Source organism: Mobula birostris, chromosome 5 (assembly GCF_030028105.1).
Source record: "Mobula birostris isolate sMobBir1 chromosome 5, sMobBir1.hap1, whole genome shotgun sequence".
NCBI classification, from domain to species: domain Eukaryota; kingdom Metazoa; phylum Chordata; class Chondrichthyes; order Myliobatiformes; family Myliobatidae; genus Mobula; species Mobula birostris.
This window is the reverse complement of record NC_092374.1, coordinates 208,976,796-208,998,098: the sequence shown is the minus strand read 5'-3', so window position 1 is coordinate 208,998,098 and position 21,303 is coordinate 208,976,796. Positions and strand designations below refer to the sequence as shown.

The window sequence follows — 21,303 nt, the reverse complement described above, 5'->3', positions numbered from 1 at the left end:
TATGCAGAGAGTCTTGAGTGTGTGGAATGGGCTGCCGGCAACGGTGGTGGAGGCGGATACGATAGGGTCTTTTGAGAGACTTTCGGATAGGTACATGAAGCTTAGAAAAATAGGTGGCTATAGGTAAGCCTCGTAATTTCTAAGGTCGGGACATGTTCGGCACAACTTGTGGGCTGAAGGGCCTGTATTGTGCTGTAGGTTTTCTATGTTTCTATGCTTCTAAAAGCTTACGAAAGGTTCAAAAAACTAGGTAATGATAGAGATCTAGAAGATTATATGGCTCGCAGGAAGGAGCTGAAGAATGAAATTAGGAGAGCCAGAAGGGGCCATGAGAAGGCCTTGGGGAGCAGGATTAAGGAAAACCCCAAGACATTCTACAAGTATGTGAAGAGCAAGAGGATAAGACGTGAGAGAATTGGAGCAAACAAGTGTGACAGTGGGAAAAGTGTGTATGGAACCGACGGAGATAGCTGAAGTACATAATGAATACTTTGCTTCAGTATTCACTACGGAAAAGGATGTTGGTGATTGTAGGGATGACTTACAGCAGGTTGAAAAGCTTGAGCATATAGACATTAAGAAAGAGCTTTTGGAAAGCATCAAGTTGGATAAGTCACGAGCACCGGAAGAGATGTACCACAGGCTACTGTGGGAGGCGAGGGAGGAGATTGCTGAGCCTCTGGTGATGATCTTTGCATCATCAATGGGGACGGGAGAGGTTCCGGAGGATTGGAGGGTTGCAGATGTTCCCTTATTCAAGAAAGCGAGTAGAGATAGCCCAGGAAATTATAGACCAGTGAGTCTTACTTCAGTGGTTGGTAAGTTGATGGAAAAGATCCTGAGAGGCAGGATTTATGAACATTTGGAGAGGTATAATATGATTAGGAATAGTCAGCATGGCTTTGTCAAAGGCTGGTCGTGCCTTACGAGCCTGATCGAATTTTTTGAGGATATAACTAAACTTATTGATGAAGGTAGAGCAGTAGATGTAGTGTATACGGATTTCAGCAAGGTGCGAGCAAGGAGGCCTACAAACCTGTCTCAGTTACACCAGTTCTGTCTGGAGGAATGGAACATAATTCCAGCAACTTACTGTGAGAAGCTTGTGGAAGGCTACCCAAAATGTTTGAACTAAGTTAAACAATTTAAAGGCAATGCCACCAAATACTAACAAAGTGTATGTAAACTTCTGACCCACTGGGAAAGTGATGAAAGAAATAAAAGCTGAAATAAATCGTTCTCTCTACTATTATTCTGACGTTTCACATTCTTAAAATGAAGTAGTGATTCTAACTGACCTAAGACAGGGAATGTTTTCTAGGATTAAATGTCAGGAATTGTGAAAACCTGAGTTTAAATGTATTTGGCTGAGGTGTATGTAAACTTCTGACTTCAGCAAGGCATTTGACAAGGTACCCCATGGCAGGCTGATTGAGAAAGTAAGGAGGCATGGGATCCAAGGAGATCTTGCTTTGTGGATCCAGAATTGGCTTGCTCATAGAAGGTAAAGAGTGGTTGTAGATGGGTTATATTCTGCATGGAGGTCGATGACCAGTGGTGTGCCTCAGGGATCTGTTCTGGGACCCCTACACTTCTTGTGATTTTTATAAATGAGGAAGTGGAGGAATGGGTTAGTAAGTTTGCTGATGACACAAAGGTTGGAGGTGTTGTGGATAGTGTGGAGGGCTGTCAGAGGTCACAGCGGGACATTGATAGGATGCAAAACTGGGCTGAGAAGTGGCAGATGGAGTTCAACCCAGATAAATGTGAAGTGGTTCATTTTGGTAGGTCAAATATGATGGCAGCATATAGTATTAATGGTAAGACTCTTGGCAGTGTGGAGGATCAGAGGGTTCTTGGGGTCCATGTCCATAGGATACTCAAAGCTGCTGCGCAGGTTAACTCTGTGGTTAAGAAGGCATATGGTGCATTGGCCTTTATCAACCGTGGGATTGAGTTCAAAAGCCGAGAGGTAATGTTGCAGCTATATTTGACTGTGGAGTGCTGTGTTCAGTTCTGGTCACCTCACTACATGAAGGGTGTGGAAACTATAGAAAGGGTGCAGAGAAGATTTACAAGGATGTTGCTTGGATTGGGGAGCATGCCTTATGAGAATGTTTCAGTGAACTCGGCCTTTTCTCCTTGGAGCGACGGAAGATGAGAGGTGACCTGACAGAGGTGTATAAGATGATGAGAGGCATTGATCATGTGGATAGTCAGAAGCTTTTTTCCCCAGGGTTGCAATGGCTGGCACGAGAAGGCACAGTTTTAAAGTGCTTGAAGTAGGTACAGAGGAGATGTCAGGGGTAAGTTTTTTACGCAGAGAGTGGTGAGTGCGTGGAATGGGCTGCCGGCGGCAATTGTGGAGGTGGATACGATAGGGTCTTTTAAGAGAGTCCTGGATAGGTACATGGAGCTTAGAAAAATAGAGGGCTATGGGTAACTCTAGGTAATTTCTAAGGTAGGGACATGTTCAGCAGAGCTTTGTGGGCTGAAGGGCCTGTATTGTGCTGTAGGTTTTCTATGTTTCTAAGAGAGAGGAGTTGGGCCAAAGCAAACTGGCAGGGATGACAACAGGTGTCAATAGCATGAGTTTCTGGGAAAAATGAGGAAGTTGCAGGATAGATGTATTCCAAAAACAAAGAAATACTCAAAGGACAATTTGTAGGTGATGAGAGTAAAATAAATGTAAGGAAGGAGAAGCCAATGATTGTGTACAAATGGAGACAGAGCAAAGAGTTAAATTGCACCACAGAGGCTAAATTCAAAAATGAAGTATGCTGGACTGAAGGTGTTGATTTAAATGCACGTCGCATTCAGAATAAAGTTATCAAAGTCATGGTGCAATTAGAGTTTGGTCAGTATGATGTTGTGGGCATCACTGAGTCATGGCTGAAAGAGGCCATAGTTGGGAGTTTAATGTCAAAGGATATACTTGGTATCAAAAGGACAGGCAGGAAGGCATAGACAGTGGTGTGGCTCTGATGGTTGAGATGGAATTACATCTTTAGAAAGAGGTGACATGAAGTCAGACAATGGATCAATGAATGGTGTCGGATTGCAAAAGAGGCAATTTGTTGAATGCCTATGAGATGGCATTTTAAAGCAGCTTGTGTTTGAGCCTACTCAAGGAAAATTTATCTTAGATTGGGTGTTGAGCAATAACCCAGATCTTATTCAGGAGCACAATGTAAAAGAACCTTTCAGAGGTGTGATCATAATATGATTGAATTGATACAGCAGTTTGAGAGGGAGAAGCATAACTCACCAGTATCTGTACTACAGTGGAATAAAGGGAATTACAGAGACATGTGAGGAGCTTGCCCAGGTGGATTGACGGAGGATACTGGTGGGGATGATGGCAGAACAGGGATGGTTGAAGTTTCTGGGAGTAGTTCACAAGGCGAAGGATAGATATGTCCCACAGAGGAAGGTGTTCACAAATGGCAAAGGTAGGCAACCATGGCTGAATAAGCAAGTTAAGGACTGTATAAAAGCCAAGAAAAAGGCATATAAGGTAGCAAAAGAGGGTGGGAAATTGGATGATTGGGAAGCTTTTAAAATCCAACAAAAGGCAACTAAATAAGCTATAAGAGGGGAAAAGATGAGAGCAGACTAGCCAATAATATAAAACAGGATACCAAAAGTTTTTTCAGTAATGCAAAGAGTAGAAACATAGAAAACCTACAGCACAATACAGGCCCTTCCTCGGGGGCAGGAATGGCTACTTCAAGTGCCAGGCTTTAGATGTTTCAGAAAGGACAAGGAGGGAGGCGAAAGAGGTGGGGGCGTGGCACTGCTGATCAGAGACAGTGTCACGGCTGCACAAAAGGAGGAAGTCATGGAGGGGTTGTCTACGGAGTCTCTGTGGGTGGGAGTTAGGAATAGGCTGGGTGTTTTTTATAGACCACCAAATAGTAACAGGGACATCCAGGAGCAGATAGGGAGGCAGATTCTGGAAAGGAGTAATAATAACAGGGTTGTTGTGGTGGGAGATCTTAATTTCAAATATTGATTGGCATCTCCCTAGAGTGAGGGGTTTAGATGGAATGTTGTTTGCTAGGTGTATTCCGGAAGGTTTCTTGACACAATATGTAGATAAGACTACAAGAGGAGAGGCTCTACTTGATCTGGTATTGGGAAATGAACCTGGTCAGGTGTCAGGTCTCTCAGTGGGAGAGCATTTTTGAGAGAGTGATCACAATTCTGTCTTCATTACGATAGCACTGGAGAGGGATAGGAACAGACAAGTTAGGGAAACGTTTAATTGGAGTAAGGGGAAATATGAGGCTATCAGGCAGGAACTTGGAAGCATAAATTGGAAACAGATGTTCTCAGGGAAACGTGCGGAAGAAATATGGCAAATGTTCAGGGGATATTACATAGAACATAGAAAATAGGTGCATATTGTGTGGGGTTCTGTGTAGATATGTTCCAATGAGACAGAGAAAGGATGGCAGGGTACAGGAACCGTGGTGTACAAAGGCTGTTGTAATTCTATTCAAGAAGAAAAGAAGAGCTTATGAAAGGTTCAAAAAACTAGGTAATGATAGAGATCTAGAAGATTATAAGGCTAGCAGGAAGGAGCTTAAGAATGAAATTAGGAGAGCCAGAAGGGGCCGTGAGAAGGCCTTGGCAGACAGGAAAGAGTGTAGAAGAAATTTACAAGGATGTTGCCTGGATTGGGGAGCATGCCTTATGAGAATAGGTTGAGTGAACTCGGCTTTTTCTCCTTGGAGCGACGGAGGACGGAGGATGAGATGAGAGGATTGACTCGATGGGCTGAATGGCCTACTTCTGCTCCTATAGCTTATGATCTTAATAATGGACACTGCCCTTAGGAGTCACCATTCCTTGAAGATGACCTGGGTACTTTGTAGGCTAGAACCCAAGTTGGAGCCAACTAAATTTATAACCCTCTGCAGCTTCTTTCAGTCCTATGCAGTAGCCCCCCACACCAGACAGTGATGCAGCCTATCAGAATGCTCTCTACGGTACAACTGTAGAAGTTTACCCAGTAATTCGACATACCACAGGCTCTCCCTCTCTCTCTAACAAGGGAAAAAGAAGTGTCCCCATTTCACAGCAAGACAGGAGACATAACAAACAACGCGCTGAGTTATGATGTTAAAAATCCAATAAATAAAAGCGATATTCAAATATCCTTTTGACATGGGAGGTAAATAAGAGGAAAGTGTACAGTCCTTGGCAGGACCCGCAAGAGAATCCTCTTGGGGCACACAAGATGGCAGGACCATTGGTGTACAGTAGATGGCAGGAGTCACAGGACCATTGGTGTACAGTAGATGGCTGGACCCATGGGACCATCGGTGTACAGTAGATAGCAGGAGTCACAGGACCATTGGTGTACAGTAGATGGCTGGACCCATGGGACCATCGGTGTACAGTAGATAGCAGGAGTCACAGGACCATTGGTGTACAGTAGATGGCTGGACCCATGGGACCATCGGTGTACAGTAGATGCAGGACCTCACTGGAGCATCAGTGTACCATCGGAGGGACCCACAGGACCATTGGTGTACAGTAGACGGCAGGACCCATGGGACCATTGGTGTACAGTAGACGGCAGGACCCATGGGACCATTGGTGTACAGTAGACGGCAGGACCCATGGGACCATTGGTGTACAGTAGATAGCAGGAGTCACTGGAGCATTGGTGTACAGTAGATGGCAGGACCCACAGAACTGAGAGGTAATGTTGCAGCTGTATAGGAACCTAGTCAGACCTCACTTGGAGTACTGTGCTCAGTTCTGGTCGCCTCACTACAGAAAGGACGTGGAAACTATAGAAAGGGTGCAGAGGAGATTTACAAGGATGTTGCCTGGATTGGGGAGCATGCCTTATGAGAATAGGTTGAGTGAACTCCGCCTTTTCTCCTTGGAGGAACGGAGGATGAGAGGTGACCTGATAGAGGCTAGCATGAGAGGGCACAGTCTTAAAGTGCTTGGAAGCAGGTACAGAGGAGATGGCAGGGGTAAGTCTTTTACACAGAGAGCAGTGAGTGCGCGGAATTGGCTGCCGGCGGTGGTGGTGGAGGCGGAAATGATAGGGTCTTTTAAGAGACTCCTGGATGGATACATGGAGCTTCGAAAAATAGAGGGCTATGGGTAAGCCTGGGTAGTTCTAAGGTAGGGACATGTTTGGCACAGCTTTGTGGGCCGAAGGGCCTGTATTGTGCTGTAGGTTTTCTATGTTTCTAACCATTGGTGTACAGTGGATGGCAGCAGTCACAGGAGCATTGGTGTACACTAGATGCAGGACTTGAAGGACCATTGGTGTACAGTAGATGACAGGAGTCACAGGACCATTGGTGTTTAGTAGATAGCAGGACTTGCAGGATCATTGGAGAACAGAGGGATCTTGGACTGCACCCATTGCATCCTGTAAGTGGAAACACAAATAGTTATTGTGCATAATAATACATAACAGCATATTTGCTTTCAATGGTTGGGGTTATGAGTATAAGAGTTAGGAAAATATAACCTTCCTTGTTTAAGAGAAGATGGCAAAAGGGATATGAGAGGATCATGGGACAGGAGGCCCAGGGAGAAGGAAAAGGGGGAGGGGGAAAAAACCCAGAGGATGGGCAAGGAGTATAGGCAGAGGGAGAAAAAGGAGAGAGAGAGAAAGAATGTGTGTATATAAATAAATAACAGACGGGGTACGAAGGGGAGGTGGGGCATTAGCAGAAGTTTGAGAAGTCAATGTTCATGCCATCAGATTAGAGGCTACCCAGATGGAATATAAGGTGTTGTTCCTCCAACCTGAGTGTGGCTTCAGTAAATATAGTCTGTTATTGTTTGTGTGGGTCTGCCTATCTGTTTGTCTGTCTCTCTTGGTCTTTATCTCTGTCTGTCTGCCACTCTCTCAATCCCGATTCCCCCCTCCCACCCCTCCCCTTCCCCTTCCACCCTCCCCCTTCATTCCTTCCTTTTTTCTTTGTACCTCTCTCCCACTGTCTTATACTTTCTATCATTCCCTACCTTCACTTCCTTTCTACCTTCTCTCCTTCACTCTATCTTCTCACCCACATCAGCATTTCTCCTTCCCCCTACTCACCTCCAAGAAAAACCATCGTCTTACAAAGAGCTAGTGACAGAAAATGGGGAAAAGGGATAGAAAATGGAATTTGATGCTCTGTGGTTTGTATCATATTGTGTGAACATTTTCTCTAGGTCGGAACACAGCCTTAGCAAATCCACAGAAGTTCATGGATGGAAGAATTAATCAGACTGTACAGTTTCCTCTGTGCCACAACATCAGTGAGCCAGATCACCTCTTTAATTTGGAGTGGCGATTCATTCAGGAAGGGATACGAAGTTCAATCCTCACATTTTCACCCAACTTCCTACACCCATTCATCTCAGAGACTTTCAAAACCCGTGTGAATTTCAACAGGACCAATGCAGTATTACTCCTTAAAGACATACAAACTACAGACGAAGGAACTTATGAACTGGAAGTTACAAATGCAGCCGGGAAATCGTCTAAACGCTCAGTTTTTCTAACTGTAAATGGTAAACTCATTTCACTTCTTTGAATGGTCTCGGCCTGCTCCACAATATGTGGCAGATATCAGTGTAGGACCGGGTCTGTGTTGATTCCACCTTGAGTGATCATATCAATCCAGGGATCACATTGCCCTTTTTGTGGCTAATTTCACTGTTAATAAGCAAAGATGTCTGAAGTACAGATTCACGAGGTTAATTCCACCAAGATTTCCTACCATACTTCCGGGTATGGAGGAGTTGTCTTGTGGGCTAAATGCGAAGTATTGCATTTTGGGAGATCAAGCTAGGGATGGACAGACAGTGAATAATAGGGTCTGGTGAGTGTTATAGTTTAAAGAAGCAGGTGATAGTTTGCTGAAAGTGGCAGCACTAGTAAATAGGGTTGTGAAGTAGGCATATGGCACACAAACTACATAAGACTGCAGGACATAGGAGCCGAATAAGGCCATTCAGCCCTTCGAGCCTGCTCCCCCATTCCATCATGTCTGATCCCGGATCCCACTCAACCCCATACACATGCCTTCTCCTCAGCCCATCCAGTCTGCTCCACCATTTCTTCATGGTTCATCCATTTTCCTCTCAAACCCAGTCTCCTGTCCTCTCCCTGAATCCCTTCATACCTTGACCAATCAAGAATCTATCAATACCTGCTTTAAATATACGTAAAGACTTGGCCTCCACAGCCATCTGTGGCAAGAAAATTCCACAGATTTACCACTCTCTGGCTAAAGAAGATTTTCTTCATCTCCATTCTAAAAGGACGTCCGTCTATTCTAAGGTTGTGTCCTCTGGTCTTAGACTCCACCACCATTGGAAACATCCTCTCCATACCCACTCAATCAACACCTTTCATGATTTGATAGGTTTCAATTAGGTTCCAGTGAATACAGGCCCAGAGCCATCAAGCATTTTTCATCTGACAAGCTGTTCAAAGCTGGAATCATTTTTGCGAACATCCTTTCAAGTCTCTCCAGTGTCTACATATCCTTTCCCAGATAAGGAGAAAAGATAAAAAAAGCAAAAGACAGGACATACAAGGAAGCCAAAGTTAGTGGGAAGATAGAGGATTGGGAAGCTTTTAAAAACTTGCAGAAGGAAACTAAGAAGGTCATTGGGAAGGAAAAGAATTATGAAAGGAAGCTGGCGACTAATATCAAGGAAGATACTAAAAGCTTTTTTAAGCATATAAAGGGTAAAAGAGAGTCGAGGGTAGATATAGGACCAATAGAAAATGGTTCTGGATATATTATAATGAGAAACGCAGAGATGGCAGAGGAACTGAATCCATATTTTGGAAGACATCTGAAGTATATCGGACATTCAAGAGTGTCAGGGAAGTGAAGTTTGTGCAGTGAAAATTACAACTGAGAAGGTGCTCAGGAAGCTTAATGTATTGATGATGGAGACATCTCCTAAACCTGATGGAATGCACCCTTGGGTTCTGAAGGAAGTAGCTGGAGAGACTGCGGAGACATTAACATTGGTCTTTCAAGAATCAATAGATTCTAGCATTGTACTGATTGACTGGAAAATTGCAAACTTACAAATTGCAAATCAGGGGTAAGTTTTTTAGGCATAGAGTGGTGAGTGCGTGGAATGGGCTGCCGATGACAGTGGTGGAGGAGGATGCAATATGGTCTTTTAAGAGACTCATGCTTAGGTACCTGGAGCTTAGAAAAATAGAGGGCTATGGGTAGCCCTAGGTAATTTCTAAAGTAAGGACATGTTCGACACAGCATTGTGAGCTAAAGGGCCTGTATTGTGCTGTAGTTTCTATATTTCTATGTTTCTATTCATGATTTCAATGTGTAAAGTCAAGGAATTCCATATTGTTAATGTTGGTGGCCAGTGATAGAACATAGAAATTTACAGCACATTTACAGGCCCTTCGTCCTACCGTTCTGCCGACCATGTCAACTACTCTGGAAACTGCCTAAAGTTTACCTCGTTCATAGTTCTCTATTTTTCTAAGTTCCATGTACCTATCTAAGAGACTCTTAAAAGACCCTATTATATACGTTTCCACCACCACCGCCGGCAGTGCTTTTCACACACCCACCACTCTCTGTGTGAAAAATTCCCCTCGGTACCTATTTCCAAGCACCCTCGTATTAGCCATTTCAGCCCTGGGCAAAAGCCTCTGGCTATCCACACAATCAATGCCCCTCATCATCTTATACACCTCTATCAGGTTTCAAAGTTACATTTAAAGTCAGAGAAATATATACAATATACACCTTGAAATGCTCTTTCTTCACAACCATCCACAAAAACAGAGGAGTGCCCACAAAGAATGAATAACAGTTAAATGTTAGAACCCTAAAGTCCCCCCCAGCTCCCCCCCTCCGGTGCGTAAGTGGCAGTGAGCAACAATTGCCCCCTCCCCCCACCGGCAAAAAAAAAGCATGGGGACCCGTCACCGAGCACTCAAGCGTGAGCAAAGCAACAATAAAGACACAGACTTGCAGTTACCCCAAAGACTACATTGCTCACCTGGCTTTTAATCATAGTCATACTTTATTGATCCCGGGGGAAATTGGTTTTCGTTACAGTTGCACCATAAATAATAAATAGTAATAGGACCATAAATAGTTAAATAGTAATATGTAAATTATGCCAGGAAATTATGAAATAAATCCAGGACCAGCCCATTGGCTCAGGGTGTCTGACCCTCCAAGGGAGGAGTTGTAAAGTTTGTTGGCCACAGGCAGGAATGACTTCCTATGACGTTCTGTGTTGCATCTCGGTGGAATGAGTCTCTGGCTGAATGTACTCCCGTGCCACCCAGTACATTATGTAGTGGATGGGAGATATTGTCCAAGATGGCATGCAACTTGGACAGCATCCTCTTTTCAGACACCACCGTCAGAGAGTCCAGTTCCATCCCCACAACATCACTGGCCTTACAAATGAGTTTGTTGATTCTGTTGGTGTCTGCTACCCTCAGCCTGCTGCCCCAGCACACAACAGCAAACATGATAGCACTGGCCACCACAGACTCATAGAACATCCTCAGCATCGTCCAGCAGATGTTAAAGGACCTCAGTCTCCTCAGGAAATAGAGACAGCTCTGACCCTTCTTGTAGACAGCCTCAGTGTTCTTAGACCAGTCCAGTTTATTGTCAATTCGTATCCCCAGGTATTTGTAATCCTCCACCATGTCCACACTGACCCCCTGGATGGAAACAGGGGTCACTGGTACCTTAGCTCTCCTCAGGTCTACCACCAGCTCCTTAGTCTTTTTCACATTAAGCTGCAGATAATTATGCTCACACCATGTGACAAAGTTTCCTACCGTAGCCCTGTACTCAACCTCATCTCCCTTGCTGATGTATCCAACTATGGCAGAGTCATCCGAAAACTTCTGAAGATGACAAGACTCTGTGCAGTAGTTGAAGTCCAAGGTGTAAATGGTGAAGAGAAAAGGAGACAAGACAGTCCCTTGTGGAGACCCAGTGCTGCTGATTACTCTGTCCGACACACAGTGTTGCAAGCACACCTACTGTGGTCTGCCAGTCAGGTAATCAAGAATCCATGACACCAGGGAAGCATCCAGCTGCATCGCTGTCAGCTTCTCCCCCAGCAGAGCAGGGTGGATGGTGTTGAACGCACTGGAGAAGTCTAAAAACATGACCCTCACAGTGCTTGCTGGCTTGTCCAGTTGGGCGTAGACACGGTTCAGCAGGTAGACGATGGCATCCTCAACCCCTATTCGGGACTGGTAGGCGAACTGGAGGGGATCTAAATGTGGCCTGACCATTTGACATACCATTGGCTCTCTCTCTCTTCTTAATAAGAGAGAAATGGGTGTCTCCGTTTTCATAGCGAGCAGGGAGACATAGCAAACAACTCACTAACTTACAATGTTGAAAGTCTGTTACGTTGTTTTTTTCAAGCTCTGTGCCCAAGGATCTCGAGTCTCTGGACACACAGGTGTAGATATTTCAACTCTCCCAACGACACATGGGTCTCCTGCCGTGACACCAACCTTCGATCCACCCGTCTCCAGAGCCCTGAGATCCTAGGCCTCCAAAGCTGAGCCGGACTCTTAGGCCGAGCCCTTGGCGTGCCGAACAACAGCCAGTTATGGAACCCCCGAGAGCGGGTCCCATTCCCGCAAAGAACCTCTCATTCTCCATCAGTCCAAGGAGAAAAGGCCAGGTTCACTCAACCTGTTCTCATCAGGTATGCCCTCCAATCCAGGCAACATCCTTGTAAGTCTCCTTGTGATGTAGTGGCATCCACAACGAACTCTGAGGCCAGTATTTCCAGGTTCGAATCCAGCCAGCTTCCTGCACACTTACCATCTGTGCTGGATTGAATGCTGAGCCAGGAATCTGGCCTCATAAAAAACAGACAAAAATGATAAAGAAAGAGCAAGGTTGTCTCCTGATGCTTCACAAGGAGTGGAAAGGAACAGCAACAAACTATCCAGTGGGGCTTTTGCGCTGGAGTGTATTTAACCGCACTTGTATTGGAGAAGAATTTACAGATTTGGTTACAAAATGGGATGTGCATCTCTGTGCCTGCACAAAGTATTTTCTCCAGAAGAAATCAGGAAGGCCACTAAACAGCCATATTCGTCAGCACTAGAGAAGAGTTCGAGAGATATTGAGGCCTTGGTTAAGAAAAAAGGAGATGACGATGGAATACTCCAAATCTTGTTTCGCTGGTTTAAGGCGATCAACTGAAATATCTTCAGGTTTACCCCTCTTCTATGATAAAAGTCCCCCTCCCCATTCCAAACTGCAGAATGGACCATTGTAAAGACGCCTAAGTTGGTGTGCATCATGGGAGATGAAAGAAAATGAGGTGGGATGTAGGTCAGCAGGTACTGCGAGTTCTGTATGACAGGGGTCCCCAACCTTTTTTGCACTGCGGACCAGCTTAATGTTGACAATATTCTTGTGGACCAGCCGACCCGGGGTTGGGGGGCGGGTACGGTTGCCAACGGACAAGAGTAGCAGTCAAATACGTTGTGTTTATACCCTGAGAAAGACTACAATGACCGTGAAGCCTTGCGCAGGCACCAGTGCCCATGTGTGTACCTGCAGATTTTTTTCTCTGCAAATTGTTTTTGGCGATTCTGTTCGGGGGCGGGGGGTGTGTTAATCACGACCGGAATATAGGTGATAAGTGGCTAATACACTCAATTTTGTTTCTAAAAGGGTTTATCTAACGAATTTAATATTTAACACAGTGCATATCTTCCTCACATGAATATAGTGATAAGTCAGTTATCAGGGGAGGACAGGGGAGCTTGAAGTAAGTGTTGAACGAATTTCCAGTAGAAGTGGTAGAAGCAGGTTCGATATTATCATTTAAAGAAAAACTGGATAGGTATATGGACAGGAAAGGAATGGTGGGTTATGGGCTGAGTGCAGGTCGGTGGGACTAGGTGAGAGTAGCGTTCGGCATGGACTAGAAGGGCAGAGATGGCCTGTTTCCGTGCTGCAATTGTTATATGGTTATATAAGTCAATAGCATCATAACATTTTAAGTAACGTTTGGATATTAAATACACAGTACATATTTTTCCCGTATGAACATATAAAATCATTGCAACACACTAATATCGCTGAATCAGTGGGAGCCCTGGGCTTGTTTCCCTGCAACAAGGCGGTGCCATCGAGGGGTGATGGGAGACAGCGATACTCGAAGGGGGTTCCTTTGTCCAGTCTATTCCGCAATTTAGTTTTCGTTGCATTCATTGCAGAAGAATGTTGGAAATGGAAGCAATGTTTTCAGTGCTTTCGTGGCTATCTCAGGATATTTAGCCTTGAGTTTGATCCAGAATGCCGGCAGAGATGTTATGTCAAACATACTTTTCTGCCTGCCGTCATTTGCAAGCTCGAGGAGTTGATCTTCCCGTGCTGACACGGATGACACGTGGGTAATGACCTCGCGTGCGTTCAAGCTCAACAGTGACCGTGACAGGGAATGAGGGAAAGGCGCAGCTGACTCATATCGCCAAATCATATTGTTTCCTCGCGGCCTGGTAGCACATGCTTTGCAGCCCGATACCGGTCCGCAGCCCGATGGTTGGGGACCGCTGCTGTATTCCATGATGGGAGGTAGGAATAGGTGAAAAGGCATTTAATTTACTGAGGAAAGTGCAATGCTGTTGCGAGGCCGACCAGGTGGTTGTGGCTTCAGGAATGAAATCACCTGGCGGTTGTAATGGCTGCCTGTATACTGACTCAACCACAGACGACGACAGTTCCTCTCTTGAAGCAGTTCAAAGCCCCAGCAGAACCCATGCCAACACTTATCAGTGAGGGAAGCCCTCGCAGCAGCCTAGAAGAAGCTGTGAAACCACTTACATAGGCCATTGGACTGCAGGTGATACGCTGTGGTGCGATGTATTCTAATGCCAAGTATCTGGGCCACTGCAGCCCACAGGTTTAAAATGAATTGGGGATGGCAGTCAGAGGAAATAGCAGATGGGGTGCCACAACGAGCAAACCAGGTGCTGAGGTACACCCAAGCCACATCTGCGGCCATTGGTGATGCTAGAGGGTTATTGTCTGGTCACCTGGTGGTGCGGACCACCATGACAAGGATATGCGTGAAACCGTGGGAGAGAGGAAGAGGACCAACATGGTCAAACCATCACTCAGGGACCTCTACATCCACCCTATCTAGTCCTTTCAACATTTGGTAGATTTCAATAAAATCCCTCCGCATTCTTCTAAATTCAAGTGAGTACAGGCCCAAAGATGCCAAATGCTCCTCATATGTTAACCCCTTCATTCCTGGAATCATACTTGTGAACCTCTCTCCAATGACAACACACCCTTTTTGAGATATGGGGCCCAAAACCGTTCAAAATACTCCAAGTGCGGCCTGATTAGTGTCTTATAAAGGCTCAGCATTATTTCTTTGCTTTTATTTTTGCATAACAGGGGAATTAAGGGTTATGGGGAAAAGGCATGTAGGAGGAGATATGTCCATGGCCAGATCAGCCATGATCTTATTAAATGACGAAATGGGATTTACGGGCCAGATGGCCGAATCCTGCTCCTACCCCTTGTGTTCTTATGTTCTTCTGTGTACGTTATTCCCCTTGAAATAAATGCCAACATTGTATTTGCCTTCTTTACCACAGACCCAACCCGTAAATTAACCTTCTCGGACACTTGCATGAGGACTCCTAAGTCCCTCTGCATCTCTGATGCTTGAACCTTCTCCCCATTTAGATAATAGTCCAAATTATTGTTCTTTTTACCAAAATGTATTGTCATACATTTCTCAACATAGTATTCCATCTGCCACTTTTTGCCTACTCTTCCAATTTGTCTAAATCCTGCTGCAATTGCATTGCTTCCTCAACACTACCTACCCCTCCACCTATCTTTGTATCATCCACAAACTTTGTCACAAAGCCATCAATTCCATCATTTAAATCATTGATAAACAATGTGAAAAGTAGCAGTCCCAATACTGACCTCTGAGGAACACCACTAGTCATTGGCAGCCAACCAGAAAACACCCCTTTTATTCCCACTTGCTACCTCCTGCCTGTCAGTCAATCCTTTATCTATGTCAATATCTTTCCTGTAACACCACAGGATTTTATCTTGTTAAGCAACCTCATGTGTGGCACTTTTTCAAATGCCTTCTGAAAATCCAAGTAAATGACATCCACTGTCTCTCCTTTGTCCACCCTGCTTATACGTCCTCGAAGAACTCTAACAGATTTGTCAGGAAAGACTTCCCTTCACAGAAACCATGCTGACTTTGACTTACTTTATCATTAGTCTCGAGGCCTCCTGGCCCGGATGCTTATACAGCGGAAAACAGTCTGTCTCCAGTTTGTGGACACGATGGAGAGTTATCATATAGGAGAGAAATCCCATCCTTCACAAACTTAATGTCAGCCAACTACATGCCCGTGACTACTGCTCTGTAGTCCTGGAGCTCCGAGTCAGTAACTTGGTCTGCTGCCATAATCAACCCCCATGTGTACAGCCTCAAAGAATGGCCGTGACAGGCAATAAGCCAAAGCATTAAATCTGCTCTCTGTTGTGAGCTTGGAGATGTAGGCCAGCTGGCATTGCTGCCATGCAGACCCAGGGTTTGATATTTTGGCTATCGTGTGCATGAGGGGTTTGGGTCGATGAACACTGTGAAATGGCAACCATCTAGACCAAAACAAAAGTGGTGGACAGCCAGACAGAGATGAAGGAGCACGTGGTCAAACGTACTGTACTTCTTTTCAGGGGGGGTGGAGATGCCATCTGAATGCGGCAAATAGGTGGCACAAGCTTCTGGCCAACTGTTCTTTCTTTCCTCCCTTTTCTATAAGTGTGCAGTGGCATGCAAAGGTTTGGGCATGCCTGGTCAAAATTTCTGTTACTGTGAATAGCTAAACAAGTAAAAGATGAACTGATTTCCAAAAGGCATAAAGCTAAAGATGACACATTTCTTTAATCTAACTAATCTCCCCAAGAATACTGGTGCAAGCCATCACTTTTGTACAGGTCAGACCTCCCCCGGAAGAGATCCCAATGATCCAACAACCTGAAGCCCTGCCCCCATATCAGCTCCTCAGACACGCATTTACCTGCCGAATCACCCCGTTTCTACCCTCGCTGGCGCGTGGCACAGGCAGCAATTTACCAGTTACTGCCCGGGAGACCCTGCTTCTCGGTTTTCTACCTAGCTCTCCAAATTCTCTTTTCAGGACCTATTTGCTTTTCTTTCCTATGTCATTGGTACCAATATGTACCAAGACAACTGACTGCCTTCCCTCCCTCTCTAAAATGCTCTGGATGCGATCCGAGACGTCCCTGACCCTGGCACCAGGGGGGCAACATCCATTTGGCTGTCCTGTTCATGTCCACAGAATCTCCTCTCTCTTCCTCTGACTGTTGAGTCCCCTGTCACTACCGCTCCCCTCTTCTCCCTCTTTACCTCCTGCACCACAGACATGCTGAGTACCAGTAACCTGGTCTCCATGGGAGGTCATCCCCCACAAAAGTATGGTATACCAATTTTTCAAGGGAATGGCCACAGGGGTGCTCTGCACTAACTCCCTATTCACAGTTCCATTCCTCCTGACAATTACCCAGCTACTCGCTTCCTGCAAGTTAGGGGTGACTGTAACTCTGACCGATGACCTCCTCACTCTCCAGTGCAAGTCAAAGGTCACCCAGCTGCTTCTCCAGATCCCTAACACGGTCTTCAAGGAGCTGCAACTTGATGCACTTCATGCAGGTGTAGTTCCCTACCGCACCCTGGGTCCCCCAGGACTCCGACATCTCGCATGAAGAGCATACAACAGCCATTTACTACACGAGGTACAGTACGAGTTAAAAAAGGGAACCGTGACAAAACCTTACCCAGAGTCAATGCCTCTTTTGAACTGAAGCCTCCTTTGTGCCAACACCTGAAAAAACATGGGCTCACTCCCAACAACGGCTGCTAGTCCCACCTGCTTGTCCCTTCGGTCCTTTTAAACAAATGTCATTGAACTGCAAGAAACCTCCTCGCTGAGGCGTTCTGCCACTGATTTGGCTGTCAGAATGAGCCCGATCGACTGCCAAGGTCTCCTTTTAAACAAGTGTTGCTGAGTTGCAAGAAACTCCATTGCTGTGGTCTGCTCCTGCAGCTGGTTGGGCCGCCAGAATAAGTATTCAGTTGTTTTCTTTGTTCTATTTGCCTCCAGCAAGCAGTGACTGAGTTTCACCAGCGCCATCTTAAACTGGTATTACAGAAAAGATTTCAGCATGGCTAAAACAATGGATAGCAGGAAGCAAAAAGTGGGAACAAAAGAAGCTTTTTCTGTTTGGCTGCCAGTGGCTGGGATTTGGGAAAATTAGGTTGACGTTGGATTGCAAGAGAGAGAATTTGGTGAATGCTAATGAGATGGCTTTTTAGAACAGCTTGTGCTTGAGCCTACTCAGGAAAGTCTATCTTGGATTGGGTGTTGTGTAATAACCCAGATCTTATTTGGGAGCTTAATACAAAGGAACCCTTAGGAGACAGTGAATGAAGTTTGATTGACTTCATATTGCAATTTGAGAGGGAGAAGCATAAGTCAGATGTATCAGTATCACAATGGAATAAAGGGAATTACAGAGGCATGAGAGAGGAGCTAGCCCAGGTGGATTGGAGGAGGATATCGGCGGGACTGTTAGCAGAGCAGAGATGGCTGAAGTTTCAGGAAACAGTTCGGAGGCTGCAGGATTGATATGTCCCACAGCAGAAGTCATTCTCGTCTGGCAGGGGTTGGCAGCTGTGGCCTACAAGGTAAATTAAAGACCGCATAGAAGCCAAGGAAAGGGCACATAATCTAGCAAAAGTAAATGGGAAATTCGATGATTAGGAAGCTATTAAAGTCCAGCAAAAGGCAACTGAAAAAGCTATAGGAAGGGAAAGGATGAACTATGACGGCAAACTAGCCAATAATATAAAGCAGGATAATAATAGTTTTTTTTTCAGTTATATAAAGAGTAAAAGGGAGATGAGAGTTGATATTGGACCATGGGAAAATGAGATTGGTGTGGTCATAATGGGGTCAAAGAAATGGCAGATGAACTTAATGGGTACTTTGCACCTGCTTTGCTGTGGAAGACAGAAGCAGTGTGCCAGAGGTCCGTAGGTGTCAGGGCACAGGAGTGAGAGACCTTGCCATTACAAAGGGAAAAGTGCGAGTCAAACTCAAACGTCTTAGGTTGATAAGTTACCCAGACTGATGGTCTACATCCTAGAGTCCTGAGAGAGGTTGCTGGAGAGATAACGGATGCACTGATCATGATTTTTCAAGAAACATTTGATTCTGGCATGATCCTGAAGTACTGGAAAATTTACAAATGTCATTCCAGCCTTTAAGAAGGGAGGAAGGCAAAAGAATGGAAATTATAGGCCAGTTAGCCTAACTTCACTGGTTGGGAAAGTTTGGAGTCTATTATAAAGGATGAAGTTTCAGGGTACTTGGAGACTAATGATAAAATAAGTCAAAATCAGCATGGTTTCTGTAAAGGGAAATCATGCCTGATAAATCTGTAAAGAGTTCTTCAAGGAAGTAACAAGTAGGGTGGACAAAGGAGAGGCTGTGGATGTCATTTACTTGGATTTTCAGAAGGCACTTGATAAGGTGTCACACATGAGGCTGCTTAACAAGATAAAATCCTGTGGTGTTACAGGAAAGATGCTGGCTTGGATAGGGGAATGGCTGACAGGCAGGAGGCAGCGAGTGGGAATAAAGGGGGCCTTTTCTGCTTGGTTTCCAGTGAATGCCAGTGTACCTCAGAAGTCAGTATTGGGACCCCTTCTTTTCACATTGTTTGTCAGTAATTTGGATAATGGAATTGATGGTTTTGTGGCAAAGTTTGCAGATGATACAAGGATAGGTCAAGAGGTACTTAGGCTGAGGAAGCAATGCGATTGCAGCAGGACTCAGACAAATTGGTAGAATGGGCAAAAAAATGGCAGATGGAATACGGTGTTGGGAAATGCGTAATAATACATTTTGGCAAAAGAACAATAGTGCAGACTATTATCTAAATGGGGAGAAGGTTCAAACATCAGAGCTGCAGAGGGACTGAGGAGTCCTCATACAAGACTCCCAGAAGGTTAATTTACAGGTTGAGTCTGTGGTAAAGTGCAACGTTGGCATTTATTTCAAGTGGAATAGAATATAAAAACAACTAGATCCCTTTGTAATGGACGGCCACATCTGCGCCAGGTGCATCAAGCTGCAGCTCCTTAGGGACCGCATTAGGGAAATGGAGCTGCAGCTCGATGACCTTCGTCAGGTTACGGAAAGTAAGGAGGTGATAGAGAGGAGCTATAGGCAAGTAGCCACACAGGGGCCTCTGGAGACAGATAAGTGGGTAACAGTCAGGACAGGGAAGGGCAGGAGTCAATTACTACAGAGTACCCCTGTGGCTGTCCCCCTTAAGAAAAAGTACTCCTGTGTGGGTACTGTTGGGGGTGGGGGACAGCCTACCTGGGGGAAGCAACTGTGGCCCTGCCTCTGGCACAGAGTCTGGCCCTGTGGCTCAGAAGGGTAGGGAAAGGATGAGGATGGCAGCAGTGATCGGGGACTCTATAGTTAGGGGGTCAGACAGGTGATTCTGTGGACGCAGGAAAGAAGCACGGATGGTAGTTTGCCAGGGTCTGGCACGTCCACGATATCCTGAAGTGGGAAGGTGGTACCAACGACATAGGTAGGAAAAGGGAGAAGATGCTGAAAACAGACTACAGGGAGTTAGGAAGGAAGTTGAGAAGCAGGACCACAAAGGTAGTAATCTCGGGATTACTGCCTGTGCCACGTGACAATGAGTATAGGAATAGAGTGAGGTGGAGGATAAATGCGTGGCTGAGGGACTGGAGCAGGGGGCAGGGATTCAGATTTCTGGATCACTGGGACCTCTTTTGGGGCAGGCGTGACCTGTACAAAAAGGACGGGTTGCACTTGAATCTGAAGGGGACCAATATCCTGGCAGAGAGGTTTGCTAAGACTATTGGGGAGAGTTTAAACTAGAATTGCTGGGGGATGGGAACCAAACTGAAGAGACGGAGGAAGAGGCTGTTGGCTCATAAATAGAGAAAGTTTGAAGACAGTAGGAGGAAAGGCAGGTGATAGAGAAGGGATACACTCAGAGCGATGGTTTGAGATGTGTCTATTTTAATGCAGGAAGCATCATGAACAAAGCAGATGAGCTTAGAGCGTGGATCAGCACTTGGAACAATTATGTTGTGGCCATTACAGAGACTTGGATGGCTCAGGGGCAGGAATGGTTACTTCGAGTGCCAGCTTTAGATGTTTCAGAAAGGACAGGGAGGGAGGCAAAAGAGGTGGGGGCATGGCACTGTTGATCAGAGATAGTGTCATGGCTGCAGAAAAGGAGGAAGTCAAGGAGGGAATGTCTACGGAGTCTCTGTGGGTGGAAGTTAGGAACAGGAAGGGGTCAATAACTCTACTGGGTGTTTTTTATAGACCACCCAATAGTAACAGGGACATCGAGGAGCAGAAGGTGAGACTGATTCTGTAAAGTTGTAATAACAACAGGGTTGTCATAGTGGAAGATTTTAACTTCTCAAATATTGATTGGCATCTCCTTAGAGTGAGGGGTTTAAGTGGGGTGGAGTTTGTTCAGTGTAATCAGGAGAGGAAGGTTTCCTGACACAATACGTGGATAAGCCTACAAGAGGAGAGGCTGTACTTGATCTGGTATTGGGAAATGAACCTGGTCAGGTGTCAGATCTCTCAGTGGGAGAGCATTTTGGAGATGGTGATCACAATTCTATCTCCTTTACCCTAACATTGGAGAGGGATAGTAACAGACAAGTTAGGAAAGTGCCTAATTGGAGTAAGGAGAAATATAAGGCTATCAAGAAGGAACTTGGAAGCATAAATTGGGAACAGATATTCTCAGGGAAATGTACGGAAGTAATTTGGCAAATGTTCAAGGGATATTTGAGTGGTGTTCTGCACAGGTACGTTCCAATGAGACAGAACCACGATGTACAAAGGCTGTTGTAAATCTTCTTTTCTCTTTTCAATCTTTTGAGTTTAATTAATATTTAATTAAAGTATGATCAGTAAGATACGGTACATAGTAATATCCATAGAGACACGGGATTACAAGTAACAATTATCATGTAGCGACAATATTAGCCTCAATCTCATAGTAACTGACCATGAAAAAGATATTTTATAAAGAGAGAAATAAAAAACTACTAAACTAAAAAAAAACAAACAAAGCTTCGGCTGTCATATTACATCGGCTAAAATTATTATTTGTCGTTAACTTCGCT

General features: G+C 45.1%; 1 protein-coding gene across 4 annotated transcripts in view; it reads left to right on the top strand.

Moving 5' to 3' along the window:
* The window catches only part of LOC140198335 (coxsackievirus and adenovirus receptor homolog), a 298,796-nt gene that overhangs the window by 30,980 nt on the left and 246,513 nt on the right, over window positions 1–21,303 (top strand). For 3 of the 4 annotated variants that reach the window (XR_011886161.1, XM_072259432.1, XM_072259431.1), the window contains exon 2: window positions 7,198–7,539. The exons of the other annotated variant lie outside the window; for it this stretch is intronic. Coding sequence is in view for 2 of the 3 variants with exons in the window: in XM_072259432.1 (XP_072115533.1) it covers window positions 7,198–7,539 (342 nt within the window). In the remaining variant the exon portion in view is untranslated. The remainder of the gene's footprint in view (window positions 1–7,197; window positions 7,540–21,303) is intronic. 4 annotated transcript variants of the gene reach the window in all.